We start from the raw sequence: 17345 nt of genomic DNA, 5'->3' as shown, positions 1-17345 counted from the left end.
TTTGACATGAATTACAATTTTATTTTGGTTTGTCTGTTTCTTATATTATGATTTAAAAAAAACTTTATGCTACTAAAATGACAAACTTTTTTCTCGTAATATTATTATATTGCTATGTTATTATATATAATATAATAATATATATATAAAAATATAAAAAACAAAATCATAATATAATCAAAATAACATTGTTCTTGTAAAAAGATTGCAAACTCTTCCACTTTTGTTGACATAGTCCTGACATTGTACACAGTACCCCCTGTAAAAAAAATTACTAAAATAAAATAATAATACTCTACAAGTCACGTGGTCTGATATTCCAATTATGTTGAGGGTGGGCAGAAATCCGAAATAATTTTTCAAAATGTTTATTTTTCACATCAAATATTTGTTTGAATCACAATAAATGTGCATAGTGGCAACATTCTATAGTTCAGTTGCTATTGCGTTAAGATTTACAGTTGTAAAAAAAGTCCTAAATTTAACTTTATTTAAATTGAGTTACACAGCAAAGCAAATGGCACCGGCTCGCCACCTGCTGGACTCATTAGGAACATCATCTGGCCAGCAGATGGTGCACTTGGTGGAATATTGTCCGGTTTAATCTTTCGTGGGTTAAAAAAGAATTGAATCGAACCCTTAATATAATTGATGTAATATTTTTTCACAATAAATAATAAATACATGACGTTAATGGTAAGTACACATGTTCCTTACCGAGTGCCACACAATGACGTGGCAGGACGCCACGTGACCCGGAAGTCTTCTCCACTGCTTTAGTTTGGAGGCAGCGCTATTAGCATCAGATACTCCGATTAGCCCCGGTGAAGGTTTTCTCTCTTATACTTAAACAAATATTACCGAGGACATGAAGCGCGGTTTCGCCTGTTTGGACGCCTTTTATCTCCTTTCGTGTGCAAAGCCACTGGCGGGACAATAACACAGCTCTAGCTAGCTAGCGAAATTAGCCTGTTTAGCTAGCGGGGCCAAGTGCCTGAGAAGCCTCAATTAATGAAATTAGAAGGCGGTGACTTGGCTCCTGTAGAGCTGACGTCTGCTTAACTTGCACTGTTTATTTTTTTTCATTCGTCTTGACGACACAAGAAAATTAGCTTTAAGCACGAATAAAAGTGCAGCCATGGAGGACTTCAGCTCCATCAGCCTGCTGTCCCTTGCCATGCTGGTGGGCTGCTATGTGGCCGGAACCATTCCTTTGGCAGTCAACTTCTCCGAGGTAGGAATCGAACGTGACTCCAGTAGAAATATCTGTACACTTATGCCATATTGTTGAGCAGCTATCTTTATCGAGACACCGAGCTCAAAATTGTGTCCAGGGGTTAACCACTGCATCGGCTACGACATTGACCACCACCAGGGGGCGTATTATGTGGCTAATGTACAACAAACAAAATACAGAATAAGTCGGCCACTATTTGCAATGGTTAGCCACTGGTGAAGCGCCCCCTGGTGGTAATAAAAGTCCTGGCCAATGCAGCGGTTAAATTAATAAAATAAAGATAATAACGTGGTGTGAGGAAAGAAAAATAAAAGCAGCGTCGAATTACAGAACCGGTTAGGTAAGACAAGAAAGTAAATGTCAATACCAGTGAAAAGAAGATGGCTGGTCATTGTTTTCAGCTCTTTCTTAATGGCGGCCAATGCCACCGACTTTGGCGCTGTCTGAGATGTTTTTGTTTTTACCCCCCCCCCCCCCCCCCCCCAGGAGAAGCTGAAGCTGGTCACAGTGTTGGGAGCAGGACTACTGTGTGGGACTGCGCTCGCCGTCATCATTCCCGAAGGTGTCCACGCTCTTTATGAGGAGATCCTGGAAGGTACATAACACAAAATACACTTATGCGCAGTCAGATATTAAGAAAGCCGTGTTGGGACTCAAACAAAGGCACAGAGCAAACGTGACAGGCAGCAGGTTGTCTAGTAACTGCCATAGGCAACATTCTCGCCCACGTTCTTCTTAACACGGAATCATTTGGTTGAGAAAATATTGACTCCTAGGGGTGTAAGAAAATATCGCGATACTGTATCAATATTAAAAAGTATGATATGGATATTTGTAGGCATTTATCATAGACTGTATATGGCAGGGGTCTCAAACTCAATTTACTTGGGGGGCCACTGGAGCTAGGGTCTGGGCGAGACTGGGCCGGAATACCGGAGTAGTTGTGGATGATTGATGAAATATTGCAGCCCCCCCGTGTGTATGTAGCGAGTGTTTGCTGAGCTCTGAGCCTCTCCCATGGGCAGGCGGGCATCACAGTCCCAGCCAGGTGGGGGTGTTGGAGGTGTCCCAGCCAAAGGCGGAGGAAGTGGAAGCGGCGGCGCTGGGCGTAGGCGGCCACCCCCACCAGGAGCACGGTCATGAGCAGCTGCATGCCTGCATCGGCGTATCTCTGGTGCTGGGCTTTGTCTTCATGCTGCTGGTGGACCAGATAGGCTCCTCCCACATGCACAGCACAGAAGGTAAGCAAAAACAAACCAGGACGTCGAGACGAGCATCGAGCATTCCACATTTCCACATTTTTTTGTCTGTGTTTGCAGATCCAGAGGCAGCGAGAGTGGCCTCGTCCAAGATTACCACCACTCTGGGTCTGGTGGTGCACGCCGCAGGTACGTCGACATCATGACGCTCATAAGAAGGAATTTAACAACACCTTTTATTTTGTTGTGTCTCATCGCCAGCTGACGGCGTGGCGCTCGGAGCCGCCGCCTCCACCTCTCAAACCAGCGTCCAGCTCATCGTTTTTGTCGCCATCATGCTGCACAAGGTAAACCGCTCATCTCCAATCCATGCCGCCATCTGGTACGGTAATGGGGGGGGGGAAAAAACTCCAAAAGTTGTGATTTTTATGAGTGAGAATTGAGAATCGTGATATCATGACAATAAATGTCATTTGAGTAACAGAGTTGAAATCTCAAATATCGTGAGAAACAAACTAAAGTCTCCTAATTGAACAAAAACACGTGATTGTGGGAATAAAATCCAAATATTAGAGAAAAATGTTTTCATCTAACAAATGTCCTAATCTTGGGCGGCACGGCGGTCAAGTGGTTAGCGCGCAGACCACGAGACCAGGGTTCAATTCCACCCTCGGCCATCTCTGTGTGGAGTTTGCATGTTCTCCCCGTGCATGCGTGGGTTTTCTCCGGGTACTCCGGTTTCCTCCCACATTCCAAAAACATGCTAGGTTAAAATAAATAGCGACTCCAAATTGTCCATAGGTATGAATGTGAGTGTGAATGGTTGTTTGTCTATATGTGCCCTGTGATTGGCTGGCGACCAGTCCAGGGTGTACCCCGCATCTTGCCCCAAGACAGCTGGGATAGGCTCCAGCACCCCCGCGACCTTCGTGAAGAAAAAAGCGGTAGAAAATGAATGAATGAAATGTAGTAATAGTGTAAGGGAAAATTATTATTTTATTATAATTTTATTATTATTTTATAAGCATGAAGCTGAAATATAAAAAAAAACATTTTATTGCAGTCATCATTTGCAATAATATAATTTAATGACATGAATAACAACGCAACAAACCATGCGGAAAAAGTTAGCTTACAAGAATAAAATATTATTTCAATATTATTAAAGTCCAAGAAAGGGTGACAACACTGTTGTCATTTTGCAAGAATAAAGTCCAAATATTAAGAGAGTGGTTCTATTCTAATGAGAAATAAATGAGATTTATTATATTACGCATATTATGAGGAGAAATTGAAAAAGTAGGTTGTTTTGGTACTCTGGGAATAAAGTCAAAATATTCAGAGAAAAAGCTGCGGTTTTACAAGAAAAATGGAATATGAGGAGAAGTAGGCGTTTCAGGAGCATAATGTCATGATTTGAGATATTATTTCTTCATAATATGTATAATAATATGTATAATATGAGGAAACTAATGTCATTTTAGGAGCATTAAAGGGGATCTATTGTATGATGCTAATTGTTAGCCCTTTGTATTGACTTATGGACTCCTATAGAGCAGCTACACACCATAACCCGCACACAAAGCTTTCCATATCTTCCACAATCTGCACCTATTCAGCTGAATTTCTTTGGATTTTATGGCGTATTTTAATGTATTCCCCCCACTGACTTAACTTTATGAGAATTGATAATAAACGGTGATGTATCTTGGACTGGTCTGCAGGCCCCCGCCGCGTTCGGCTTGGTGTCCTTCCTGATGCACGCCGGGCTGGAAAGGAACCGCATCCGCAAGCACCTGCTGGTGTTCGCTCTCGCCGCGCCCCTCCTGGCCATGCTCACCTTTGTCGGCCTCAGCCAGGTAGGTTTGTTTTAATTGGTAGGTGCGGTAGTTTAGTAGTATGGAGTCTTCCTGGTGGAAACAAAGTATTCATATTTCATATCTATGTGCTCACAACTATAGCGTATAGCAAGCACGTGTGTGTCAGGTTTCAGCTACATTGGTTGCTCAACATGGTCAACATCCATGTTGGATGTCCATGTCTTTGCAGGGCGGGTGAGGTGGGTGGGGCTTGGCGGGCACCATAACGTACAGTGCTTCCAGTTTCCTGGTTAAAATAGGCATTTTTTTTGGGGGGGGGGGCTACATTTTCAAGCAGAGAAGTGGCTAAATGAAGTACAAATACAAGGCATTCAAAGAGGTTGTAATGATGTGTAGTACTGTACACTGATCACTAGATGTCAGTATTGTTAGCATCATGTCGGGAGAGCCACAACAGCTTTGACTGAGCTCACACAATAAGCCCAAAACATCACTTCCTGTTAAACTATATGAACTATACTACTATATCTGATAACCAGACTGTAAAGTTGACTATAGGGCTGTTATTTCATGTCTAGAGGGCTCTAATGTTAACAAAAGTATATTTAGGTGGTAAACAGGCTTATATGTCCTCTAAATACTTTTATCTCCAAGAGGAATTCACAATGTAAAGTAAGTCACTGTCTACTATATGGGATAATCTGACAACAAAGCTGACTATAGGGCTGTTATTTCATGTCTAGAGGGCTCTAATGTTAAGAAACGTATATTTAGGTGGTAAACAGGCTTATATGTCCTCTAAATACTTTTATCTCCAAGAGGAATTCACAATGTAAAGTAAGTCACTGTCTACTATATGGGATAATCGGACAACAAAGTTGACTATAGGGCTGTTATTTCATGTCTAGAGGGCTCTTAATGTTAAGAAAAGTATATTTCGGTGGCAAACAAGCTTATATGTCCTCTAAATACTTTTATCTCCAAGAGGAATTCACAATGTAGAGTAAGTCACTGTCTACTATATGGGATAATCGGACAACAAAGCTGACTATAGGGCTGTTATTTCATGTCTAGAGGGCTCTAATGTTAAGAAAAGTGTATTTAGAAGGTGGTAAACAGGTTTATATGTCCTCTAGATACTTTATCTCCAAGAGAAATTCACAATGTAAAGTAAGTCACTGTCTACTATATGGGATAATCGGACAACAAAGCTGACTATAGGGCTGTTATTTCATGTCTAGAGGGCTCTAATGTTAAGAAACGTATATTTAGGTGGTAAACAGGCTTATATGTCCTAAATACTTTTATCTCCAAGAGGAATTCACAATGTAAAGTAAGTCACTGTCTACTATATGGGATAATCGGACAACAAAGCTGACTATAGGGCTGTTATTTCATGTCTAGAGGGCTCTAATGTTAAGAAACGTATATTTAGGTGGTAAACAGGCTTATATGTCCTCTAAATACTTTTATCTCCAAGAGAAATTCACAATGTAAAGTAAGTCACTGTCTACTATATGGGATAATCGGACAACAAAGCTGACTATAGGGCTGTTATTTCATGTCTGGAGGCCTCTAATGATTGGATATTTAAAAGGTTGCGAACAGATTTTCTATGATCTGATTCCAAAACTATTCAATTTATTAATAAGGAATTTTTAGAATGGTTTGAGCTTTTGACTTTGATGGTTGATCGTGGATTGATTGACATTTAATGGCGGCGTGACAGCGGTTCTCCTCTTTCGCCTTTCCACAGAGCAGCAAAGAGGCGCTCTCCGACATCAACGCCACCGGCGTGGCCATGCTCTTCTCTGCCGGCACCTTCCTGTACGTGGCCACCGTCCACGTCCTCCCCGAGGTGGGCGGCACGGGCCACAGCCACGCGGCGGCGGGCGGGAACGCCGGCAAGGGACTCAGCAAAGTGGAAGTGGGGGCTCTGGTGCTGGGCTGCCTCATCCCCCTGCTGCTGTCGGTGGGTCACCATCATTAGACACGGGACAGGAAGCGCCGGGAACGACTCCAGAGGCAGCCAGATAAGGACGCCATCCTGTCATTTTTTAAAAAAAGCTAATGTACAGTTGTAAATTTAAGGCGACTTGAAGTGCCATACTAGATCGCCGACAGTCACTTGTAAAGGTGAGGACGCCGCCGTCATCGGTCGGAATCGCTTAGACTTGATAGATCCACTTCCTCTTTCTTTTGGGAAGGCCGCACAGACTTATTATTATTATTATTATTATTTTTTTTAAAGATGATCATTGAGGACTACTGTGCACGTGCAAGTGTACTTTTTGGTTTGAGGGGATTTTCATCTTTTGACACACCTGCGTTCTTTGTTTACATGGACCCTTCCGCGCCCCCCCCTCCCCCCTTCCAATTCAAAGGAACTTTGGTGTGTGGCTGAAAAAAAGGATGACTTCCTGTTGCCATCGGACCACCAGTAAATGTGACTCTTGCTTAATTTGACATCCACACTGTTCCCCTCATCAGATCCATTCTCACTGGTGACCTTCACAGGTGAACATCTTCGAGGTGGGCTTTGTGTGTATTGAATGGCCTTATTTCCACACGTCTGATTGTGCAAAGTTTTTAAGACAAAATTAAATGTCTTTTTTAAAAAAAAAAAGAAACTGTCAAAAGGTGTCTTAAGTCGGAGGTCGGCCATTATGTGGTGGGAAAAGCTGCTTTACTTTGTAATGTGGAGCCAGGATTTCTTCTTCTCCCGCGCTCGCAATTAAACGTGTCGCTGTTGCTTTAAGTCACGTGATATTTCCTCTGGCAACACATGGTGGAAACAAGCGGCGCTGAGGGGGGGAAGGGAGGGGGGGGAGCTGTTAATGTCTGTAAAGCTGAGCTGTCAGCAGCTTTATAATCTCAGCACTCATCTCACACACGCTCTCAGCCATCTTCTCACTCAGGTTCTCACATGGACTGTCTTTGGAACGCACGCAAAGCTTTTCCTGATCCATGTTTTCATACACGCGTATGTTCCCGACATCCATTCTGTCACATTTTCATTCATGCTTTTCTTCATATGTTGGAACCACGTTTTTATAGCTTCTCACTTTTCATACAATACGTTCCAACACTTTTTCATATCTTCTTGCTGTTTTTCATCCAGCTTTTGGTCCAACACCTGTTTGGTCCATACGCGTTTTCATATGTTCTGACAACCGTTTTAATTCACATTTTCATTCACGGTTTGACATGTGACACCTTTTTGATCCATGTTTGGATATCTTCTGACACCTCTTTCATCCATCTTTTTGTAGGTTCTTGTATTTGTGAATCATGTCTTCTTATGTTCATTCATTCATTTTCTACTGCTTTTTCCCCACGAGGGTCGCGGGGGTGCTGGAGCCTATCCTAGCTGTCTTTGGGCGAGAGGCGGTGTACACCCTGGACTGGGCGCCAGCCAATCACAGGGCACAAATAGACAAACAACCATTCACACTCACTTCACTTCATACCTATGGACAATTTGGAGTCACCAATTAACCTAGCATGTTTTTGGAATGTGGGAGGAAACCGGAGTACCGGGAGAAAATCCACGCATGCACGGGGAGAACATGCAAACTCCACACAGAGATGGCCGAGGGTGGAATTGAACCCTGGTCTCCTACCTGTGAGGTCTGCGCGCTAACCACTAGACCGCCATGCCGCCCGTCTTCATATGTTCTAACACCTTTTTTGATGCGCTATGACACCTTTTTGATCCATATTTTCATATGTTGTGATGCATTTTAACACATTTTGATCCATGTTTTGATGTCTTCCATATTTTTTAAATGTCCTAATACCTTTTTGATCCACAATTTGACATGTTCCATATTTTTTAAATGTCCTAATATCTTTTTGATCCACGTTTTGACATGTTCCATATTTTTGGTCCACGTTTTGATATGTCCTAACACCTTTTTGATCCATGTTTTGTCATGTTGTATACCTTTTTGATATCCTCATTCTTGTTTTTGATCCATGTTTTGATATGCTATATCTTTTTGATCCATGTTTTGACATGTTCCATATTTTTGAAATGTCCTATTACCTTTTTTTTATCCATGTTTTGACATGTTACATAATTTTTTAAATGTCCTAATACTTTTTTTTTATCCACGTTTTGACATGTTACATATTTTTGATCCATGTTTTGTTATGTTTTATACCTTTTTGATATCCTCATCCTTGTTTTTGATCCATGTTTTGATATTTTATATCTTTTTGATCCATGTTTTGATAGGTTTTCACATCTTGTATTCTTACATCTTGTGTATTATAACTTATAATACGTTTTTGATCCACATTTTGACATGTTCCATATTTTTTAAATGTCCTAATAACTTTTTTAATCCATGTTTTGACATGTTACATATTTTTGAAATGTCATATTACCTTTTTTAATCCATGTTTTGATATGTTACATATTTTTCAAATGTCCTAATACTTTTTTTATCCACGTTTTGACATGTTCTATATTTTTGATCCATGTTTTATGTTGTATACCTTTTTGATATCCTCATCCTTGTTCCTTGTTTTTGATCCATGTTTTGATAGGTTCTCACATCTTCTATTCTGACATCTTGTGTATGATAACTTATAACACCTTTTTTTTCCCATATTTTTGAAATGTCCTCATACCTTTTTGATCCACGTTTTGACATGTTCCATATTTTTGGTCCACGTTTTGATACGTCCTAACACCTTTTTGATCCATGTTTTGTTATGTTGTATACCTTTTTGATATCCTCATCCTTGTTTTTGATCCATGTTTTGATATGCTATATCTTTTTGATCCATGTTTTGATATGATATATCTTTTTGATCCATGTTTTGATATGATACATCTTTTTGATCCATGTTTTGCTGCTTCTTGTTACCTGATTTTTTTCTTTTTCTGCTTTTACCAAAGTCTTTGTGCGTTCTGAGACTGGTTCCCAGCCGTGTTCTAACATCCAGTGTGTTCCAGCCCAACCTTTTTAACCAGGGTTGTGCAATAACGTGATGGATGACCCACGTAGCGATGAGTGTTGTTACACTTCAGCATCCAGTGAGAACGAATGTGAGCGTGTGCAGGCGTCCTAATGCTGCTTCCAGTAATCTGAAGTGGAGCTTTTACTGACTGGACCACGTGGACCTCCCAGCATCCGTCCCTCCCTCCGCTTTCCTCAGCCTCCAGCTGATGAGCGTATTGGCATATGCATGGTTGCTCCCTGCTGAGTTATTGAGGATTTGTTTGCACGCTGGTGAGCCGCCGCCGCTGCTGCTGCTGCTGCTTGATTGTTATTGACTGTTTTTAAAAATCCATTCCTCATAGCGTTCATTCTTCTTTCCACGCCTCCCCCTCTGCACTCCTCCCTCCCTTTTCTCGTTGGAGCGTTGGGGAGGATGTTAACGTCCTGGTCCAGAAGCTCTGTGTCGTCGCCCTGGTCGTCCATGGAGCAGTCAGACTCGGAGGCGTTGGACATCAGCACCAAGGTGCAGCTGCATGGCGTCCTGTGGAAGAGACCCTTTGGACGACCCTCGGCCAAGTGGTCCCGCAGGTCAGTCCCTCTTAATTCGGTCTCGGAAGACATCCAATGCAAGATGACAACCACGATCACCTTTGATAGCTTTTATTTCATAATAGCTTAGCACCAAAAGTTCATGATGAGGGCCGTTCCCAATATTTCACTGACTTTTTTTTTTATAGTTATTTTTTTATTTTTATTTTTTTAAATTGTGTGTGTGACCGCAACCGAAAAGTGGTATTCTTTTAACAAGCTGGACATGGAATGATTGACTCCATAACGGTAAAAAGGCTCAGTACGGAGTTACGGACTTATGTAAAGCAAGAGCATCACGGTGACATAACACAGACGCTCAATTTGCTGCGCTCATGGTGACCTTGGGAGAATCGTTTGTGCCATGAAGGTCACATCACAGATAAGCGGGCCAATCGTTTGTCGTGTTTGTGAAGGTGCAAAAGTTCATATGGTTCTTTTTTTTTTTTTTACATCAAATTCAGCAGAAAATGTCATTGAATAAAGATTTAGGTTTATTAAAATATAATTTAAATCATTCTATAGTAGCAAAATGCTTTTCAAAACATTGTACTTTCACCATATTTTAAAACATGGTTTTTAATCAACTACATAAAACCGCTTTTTATCTGTTTTAAGAGTATCTGTGAGTCAAACACTAAATTTTACTCAAATTAATTTTTTAATAAACAGCTTTAAAACACAGTAATTTTTAATATTGCATTTGAATAAACGTTTGTCAAATCACTGTTTCATAAGTGTATGAAACATCAAATTCATATGTGCATTTTTTTCCATTTATTTTTTTTTTTTCAACTGGACTTTTAACACTGTATTTTAATCAACTGAATTTCAAAACACTTATTTTGCTTCCATTGCAGTCCATTTTCAGCATAATTGGATGTAAGAAAAAAATGCGTTCACAAAATTCAAAAAATGAACCTTTGTATGCGTTAGTTTAAAAATGCTTTCTGTTGTTTTTAACATGATTAGAGCCCTCTAGACATGAAATAACACCCCTATAGTCACCTTTACACTCCTATGATCCAATATACTAGTCATCAGAAGAGAAAACAAGACATAGAAAACCTGTTTACCACCTTCTAAATACCCTTTTTAACATGATTAGAGCCCTCTAGACATGACATAACACCCCTATAGTCACCTTTACACTCCTATTAGCCAATATAATAGACATCATATGAGAAACTAAGACATAGAAACCCTGTTTACCACCTTCTAAATACGATTTTTAACATGATTAGAGCCTTCTAGACATGAAATAACACCCCTATAGTCACCTTTACACTCCTATTAGCCAATATAGTAGACATCATATGAGAAACTAAGACATAGAAAAACTGTTTACCACCTTCTAAATACACTTTTTAGCATGATTAGAGCCCTCTAGACATGAAATAACACCCCTATAGTCACCTTTACACTCCTATTACCCAATATAATAGACATCATAACTAAGACATAGAAAAACTTTTTCCTAACTTCTAAATAGGCTTTTTAACATGATTAGAGCCCTCTAGACATGAAATAACACCCCTATAGTCTCCTTTACACCCCTATTAGCCAATATAGTAGACATAATAAGAGAAACTAAGACATAGAAAACCTGTTTACCACTTTCTAAATACGATTTCTAACATGATTAGAGCCTTCTAGACATGAAATAACACCCCTATAGTCACCTTTACACTCCTATTAGCCGATATAGTAGACATCATAAGAGAAAACAAGACATAGAAAACCCGTTTACCACCTTCTAAATCTGATTTTTAACATGGATAGAGCCCTCTAGACATGACATAACACCCCTATAGTCATACTTACACTCCTATTAGCATGTGTGCATTTTTTCCCTAAGTCTTTATTGTCAAGCCCCTCGGTGCGTGACGTTGTGTGTCTTGCGGCCAAGGTTCTTCATCATCAAGGACAGCTTTCTGCTCTACTACGCCGAGAACGAGAAGAGGAGCTTTGACAGCAGCAGGATCTTCAACATCCACCCCAAGGTCCTCTTTTACCTCCACCAATCCTGTCATGGGACTTCAGGATGTACTCACTCATAGAGTGTGTGTGTGTGTGTGTGTGTGTGTATCAGGGAGTGATTCCCCTGGGAGGATGCGTGGTGTCCGCCACAGAGGATATGGGCATGCCCTTTGGCCTGGTCATCAGCCTGGAAGACTTCTCTGTGAGTCCTACCATAGTAGCTCCATTTCTTATTGTTATTGCTAAACCTCAGACTGTAGCCAATAGCAGAACAGCACAGCCCAAGCCCCGCCCACAGCTCTGACGTGGGGCATCCCTTCAATCAGGGATGCAGCAGCATCAAAGTCCTGGGTGGCTTTGCAGCTCCACTGCACTCAACCGTGGTCTAGTCCGGGACGGGCGTAAGCTTTGGCCCACAAAAGGTTCCCAAAGATGGTCCGTTCCATCCAGACCACTGGCGGCTCGGCCCCGTTCTGGGCCAGTAGAATCGAAACTGACAAATCAGGCAGGTCAGAATCATAAGTGGGTCCACCAGTCCCCCCAGCACCAGGATGCCGTGTGGCAAAAACTGGACTGTGGGAGGAGTTTAGGGAAGCCATTAATAACGACTTCAACAGGGCTTTTGGAGAGATTCTGGACTACCATCTGCTGTCTCAGGAGGAGGAAGCTTGAGATGATGTGGACCGGCGGAAGAACCACTTAGAAGACCTTTGTAGTCCCACCAACATGGTGGGATCTCCAATCTCTGGAACTGAGGTTGCCATAGTGGTGAACAAGTTCCTCAGTGGCAGTCAACCCCAAGGGGTTGAGGAGATCCGCCTGGAGTTCCTGTGGAGGTGTCGTTGACACAACTCTGGAACTTTATTGATGGTGGTGGTTCTCCTCCTAGAAGTGGGTGGAGTGCCATCTCCGGGTCGGGGGATGAGCTCCCGCCCCAAGGGGAGGACTCTTCTCCATAAGGTGGCGGCCATAACAACACAACAGGTTCACTAGATGTTCATGAGAAGAAATGATGGATGCTTTGTAGTAAGTCAGATGATGTTGGCACCAGCAGGGCACCATCGTGGTGGCGGCGGAGTCGGAGGAGGAGCAGCTGCACTGGATGGAGATGCTGCAGGAGTCAGGCAAAGTGTAAGAAGCGTTCTTTCTTCTCGTCGTCACGATATACATGACGATGATGATGATGTGTTGTCTTCTACTGCTGATGTTGTTTCCTCCAGCACGTGGAAGAACGCCCAGCTCGGGGAGGCCATGATTGAGAGTCTGGAGGCTCAGGGTCTGCAGCTAGCCAAGGAGAAGCAGGAGTATCTGGGTAACCTTTATCTTGCCTGTAGGAGGCGTTGCTGGCCTGCTGTGCTGAGCATCTTTACGTTCCTCCTGCAGATAAGCTGATGGAGGAGACGGAGGAGCTGAGTCACCAGCGAGCGCAGAGAGAAGTAAAGTTCTCCTCGTCCTTCGTTTGAGTTTGCTTTGTTTTCTCATCCTTTTTTGTGTCTTTGCACGCAGGAGCTGGAGCGTCTCAATCAAGTTCTGGAGGAGGAGAAGATGAAGTTTGAGGAGGTGGTGCTGGAACTGAAGGCTGAGCAGGAGCAGATTAAACTGTAAGGACCTTCTTTTATATCTATCTTCTATCTGAGGGGCTTTCTGAATGAAGTAGATGTGTAATGGCCACAGTTTGACCCCGGAACAGACCATTGCTGTTTTCATGGTGTTGTCAGAGATCTGGACGGCACATCTCAGTCGCTGCGAGGCGTGGAGAACGAGAAGGAGGAGCTGAGCAGTTTGACCGTCATGCTGCAGAAGTCCATCGAGGTCGTTAGCAACTTCCTGGATCGACCTCAGCTTTTTTTTTTTTGAACTGTGGCATGTCTGCGTCCTGCAGCAACTCTCCGAGGAGAAGCAGAGAACTTTGGAGCTGCTGGAGGAAGACAAGGACGTGGAGGAAGAGGTGGAGGAGGAGAATAGGAAGAGCCAGGATGCCAAGGACCTCCTGCAGGACCTGCACCACATTGAGGAGCAGATGAAGCTGCTGATGAAGGAGAAGGAGCAGGCCGATGAAAAGTAAGATCTCACTCTCTGACCTCCTGCTGTAGAGAAATTAATATAATTTAACATTTAATATTATTTTGTTGATATTAGATCGGATATGTGAAAATGACTTTTTACAAAAGAAAAAAGATTCAAATTATGAGAATAAAATTAGTTTTATTTGTTTAGACGTGCTTTTTTTACAAATAGATTTTTAGAGGGAAAAAAATTCAATATTTCAGAAAAAAATTCTTTTTAGAAGAAATATTTCATCTTATAAGAATACATTTTATTTTTTGAATTGGAAATTATAATTATTTTTTAGAAAAAATGTCTTATTAGACAAAAGAACAAAAGGTGATCATACTTTTTTTTCTTCAGAAAAATACTTTTTATATATATATTTTTAAAAATGATATAGTTAAGACTGATTTAAAACAAATGGTTGTTAAATTTATTTTAGAAAAACTTGAGATTTTAAATGAAAAAATAGATCATAACTTTTTTTAGAAGAAACATTTTGTACAGTAAAAGTTAAATTGAGGAAATAAAATGTTTATTTAGTTATTAAGTATAATTTCAAGAGGTGATTATACATGTAAATGTGGAAAAAAAGATATGTTTATACGTTTATTGACTATACCTTTTAAGCAAAGATATTAATAGTTGGGGGAAATGAATTTTACAAAATACTTTTTCATAATATATAAAGTAATTACTCAAAAATGATATAAAATATTTTGCAAAATATTTTTATGACAATAAAGCAATTATTTTAGAAACGATTTTAATAATATAAAACAATTAGAATAATTACATAAAAAGATTATAAATATGTAAATTAATTATTTTAGAACATTTGTTAGTTAGAACGTTTGAAATATTTTAGTGTATTTTGTTTATGATAAAATAATTATTTTAGAATGTTTGTTAGAACGCTTGAAATATTTTAGTGTATTTTGTTTATGATAAAATAATTATTTTAGAATGTTTGTTAGAACGTTTGAAATATTTTAGTGTATTTTGTTTATGATAAAATAATTATTTTAGAATGTTTGTTAGAACGTTTTAAATATTTTAGTGTATTTTGTTTATGATAAAATAATTATTTTAGAATGTTTGTTAGAACGTTTTAAATATTTTAGTGTATTTTGTTTATGATAAAATAATTATTTTAGAATGTTTGTTAGAACATTTTAAATATTTTAGTGTATTTTGTTTATGCTAAAATAATTATTTTAGAATGTTTGTTAGAACATTTTAAATATTTTAGTGTATTTTGTCTATGATGAAATAATTATTTTAGAATGTTTGTTAGAACATTTTAAATATTTTATTGTATTTTGTTTATGATAAAATAATTATTTTAGAATGTTTTGTTCGAACATTTTAAATATTTTTGTGTATTTTGTTTATGATAAAATAATTATTTTAGAATGTTTGTTAGAACATTTTAAATATTTTAGTGTATTTTGTTTATGATAAAATAATTATTTTAGAATTTGTTTAATAATAAAATAATAAAAAATATATACTTTTGGGAAAAAAAATATGTAATTGCACATTTTTCTTTTGAGAATAGAATAGTCATATTTGAGAAAAAGTAAATAAAAGAGTTATGAAGACATGAAGAAAATGTTTGAGCTCATGATGATGATGATGATGATGATGATGATGATGATGATGATGTGTTGCAGGCTGAGGGAGAACCAGCAGCGAGCGGAGCTTCTCCAGCAGGAAAGAGAGTTCTACTCGTCACAGGCCAGGACGCTTCAGCAGTCGCTCTCTCAGCTCACCGTGGACAAGCAGCAGACGGAGGCGGAGCTTCAGGTACAGGTAACCATGTCGGCTGACCCCACTCCTTCACCTCCTTCCTCCTTCCCTCCAAGGTGGAGATGGAGTCCCGCGTGGAGCTGGAGAAGAGGCTGAAGCGTGCCGAGGAGGCCCTGCAGGGCCTGGAGAAAGGCCTGGACTCTCTGGACCGAACCAAGGAGCGAGACGAGAGAATGAGGGGGGATGTCACTCAGCTGAGGCGTGAGTCCGCCGTCGACCGGAGGCGTTGAAGGTGTTTTTTTTGCGGCTCTAAAAGTCCCGTGGTGGCGTCCGCAGGCTTCTTTGAGGAGTGCATCTGCGCGGCCGAGATCGAAGCCAAGCTGCCGGCGATCATGAAGAACGCCGTGTACCTCCACAAGGCGGCCGCGCGCCGGATCAAGAGCTGCCGCATCCAGAGGAGGGCCTCTCGACGCCACTGGCGTGAGTCCGTTACACGGGAAACATTGCATCCACAATCCGGCCTGCCACAGTTACAGATGGGCCGCCACAGAAACATTTAGCGCTTTCTGTTATGATTTTTCATTTCATTTGCTATTCTGCTGACATTTTCATAAAGAAGAGCGGTTGTTACCATTCCGTCCTCTAGATGGCGTCCTCACTCTATTTCTCTCTCAGACTGGCACCAAAATTCCAGCAAAGTGAAAATGCTAATATGAACGTAGTATATATATATATACATAGATATGAAATGAAAATGAAAGTTGTTTTTGTTATTCTGCTACAGTCAAACATTCAAAGTCGCTGGCGGCGGCGGACGAGGAGGGCGGTGTTGTTGGTGGTGGCGGCAGCGGCGGCAGCATGGAGGACCTGAGGGAGACGGCCCGCAGACTCACCTGCGACAGCACCTTCAGGGAGACCGTCTACAAGATCATGGCACGCAAAGATGGCGCCAGCTTCCACCAACAGTGAACACGTAGGGTCATGTACGCCGCTCCCTTCCCCAATACAGCGACCATTACTGCAAACACGTGGACTGGTGTACTCCTTTCTAATATTTACACTCTTTACACTCTTCCGTGTGTATGTACCCTTTGTATGTGTCTGGAGCAGTGGCGTCATTAGGCCGAATTTAGGGGGGATAAATAGTTTGATAGTTTTTATTGATTTTTTTTTACAAAAGAATCTCTGACACTAAATAATTAATTTTTTATAGATTTTTTTTTTCACAAAAAATCTCTAAACACTAAATAATTAGATATTTTTTATGATTTTTTGTTTGTTTTTTACAAAGAAATCTCTGACACTAAATAATTATATATATATTTATTGATTTTTGTTTTTTTACAAAGAAATCTCTGACACTAAATAATTAGATAAATTTTTATTGATTTTTTTGTTTTTTTTTACAAAAAATCTCTGACACTAAATAAGATATTTTTTTATGATTTTTTTGTTTGTTTTTTACAAAGAAATCTCTGACACTAATTAGATATATTTTTATTGATTTTTTTGTTTTTTTTACAAAAAATCTCTGACACTAAATAAGATATTTTTTATGATTTTTTTTTACAAAAAAAATCTGACACTAAATAATTAGATATTTTTTAAAGATTTTTTTTGTTTGTTTTTTACAAAAAATCTCTGACACTAAATAATTTGATGTTTTTTATTGATTTTTTGTTTTTACAAAAAATCTCTGACACTAAATAATTTTATATTTTTTTATTGATTTTTTGTTTTTTTTGTTTTTACAAAAAAATCTCTGACA

At 40.0% G+C, this 17345-nt stretch overlaps 2 protein-coding genes across 6 annotated transcripts; both read left to right on the top strand.

The window, feature by feature from the left end:
• The first annotated feature begins 731 nt into the window (after positions 1 to 731).
• On the top strand, positions 732 to 7008 carry slc39a9 (solute carrier family 39 member 9). Its single transcript, XM_058057609.1, has 7 exons — positions 732 to 1234; positions 1724 to 1832; positions 2263 to 2478; positions 2557 to 2625; positions 2698 to 2783; positions 4161 to 4295; positions 6013 to 7008. The coding sequence occupies exons 1-7, from the start codon at positions 1139 to 1141 to the stop codon at positions 6244 to 6246; spliced, it is 945 nt and encodes a 314-aa protein (XP_057913592.1). The 5' UTR covers positions 732 to 1138; the 3' UTR covers positions 6247 to 7008.
• A 1494-nt stretch (positions 7009 to 8502) lies between these two features.
• On the top strand, positions 8503 to 16990 carry plekhd1 (pleckstrin homology domain containing, family D (with coiled-coil domains) member 1). 5 transcript variants are annotated; one of them, XM_058057608.1, is made up of 14 exons: positions 8503 to 9499; positions 9662 to 9796; positions 11706 to 11799; positions 11889 to 11978; positions 12828 to 12907; positions 12997 to 13088; positions 13160 to 13212; positions 13283 to 13377; positions 13495 to 13591; positions 13659 to 13837; positions 15502 to 15634; positions 15694 to 15838; positions 15914 to 16057; positions 16362 to 16990. In XM_058057608.1, exons 2-14 carry the CDS (start codon positions 9690 to 9692, stop codon positions 16544 to 16546), a joined length of 1494 nt encoding a protein of 497 aa, XP_057913591.1. In that variant the 5' UTR covers positions 8503 to 9499; positions 9662 to 9689; the 3' UTR covers positions 16547 to 16990. The 5 variants fall into 5 exon arrangements, with proteins under 5 accessions (XP_057913591.1, XP_057913586.1, XP_057913589.1 ...); XM_058057603.1 differs by having other exon boundaries at positions 8504 to 9796; XM_058057606.1 differs by having other exon boundaries at positions 8506 to 9796; positions 12831 to 12907.
• The last annotated feature ends 355 nt before the right edge of the window (positions 16991 to 17345 follow it).

This window comes from Doryrhamphus excisus, chromosome 19 (genome assembly GCF_030265055.1).
Source record: "Doryrhamphus excisus isolate RoL2022-K1 chromosome 19, RoL_Dexc_1.0, whole genome shotgun sequence".
In the NCBI taxonomy this organism is placed as follows: Eukaryota; Metazoa; Chordata; class Actinopteri; order Syngnathiformes; family Syngnathidae; genus Doryrhamphus; species Doryrhamphus excisus.
Note: the sequence above shows the minus strand (reverse complement) of the source record. Positions and strands in the feature narration are given on the sequence as shown.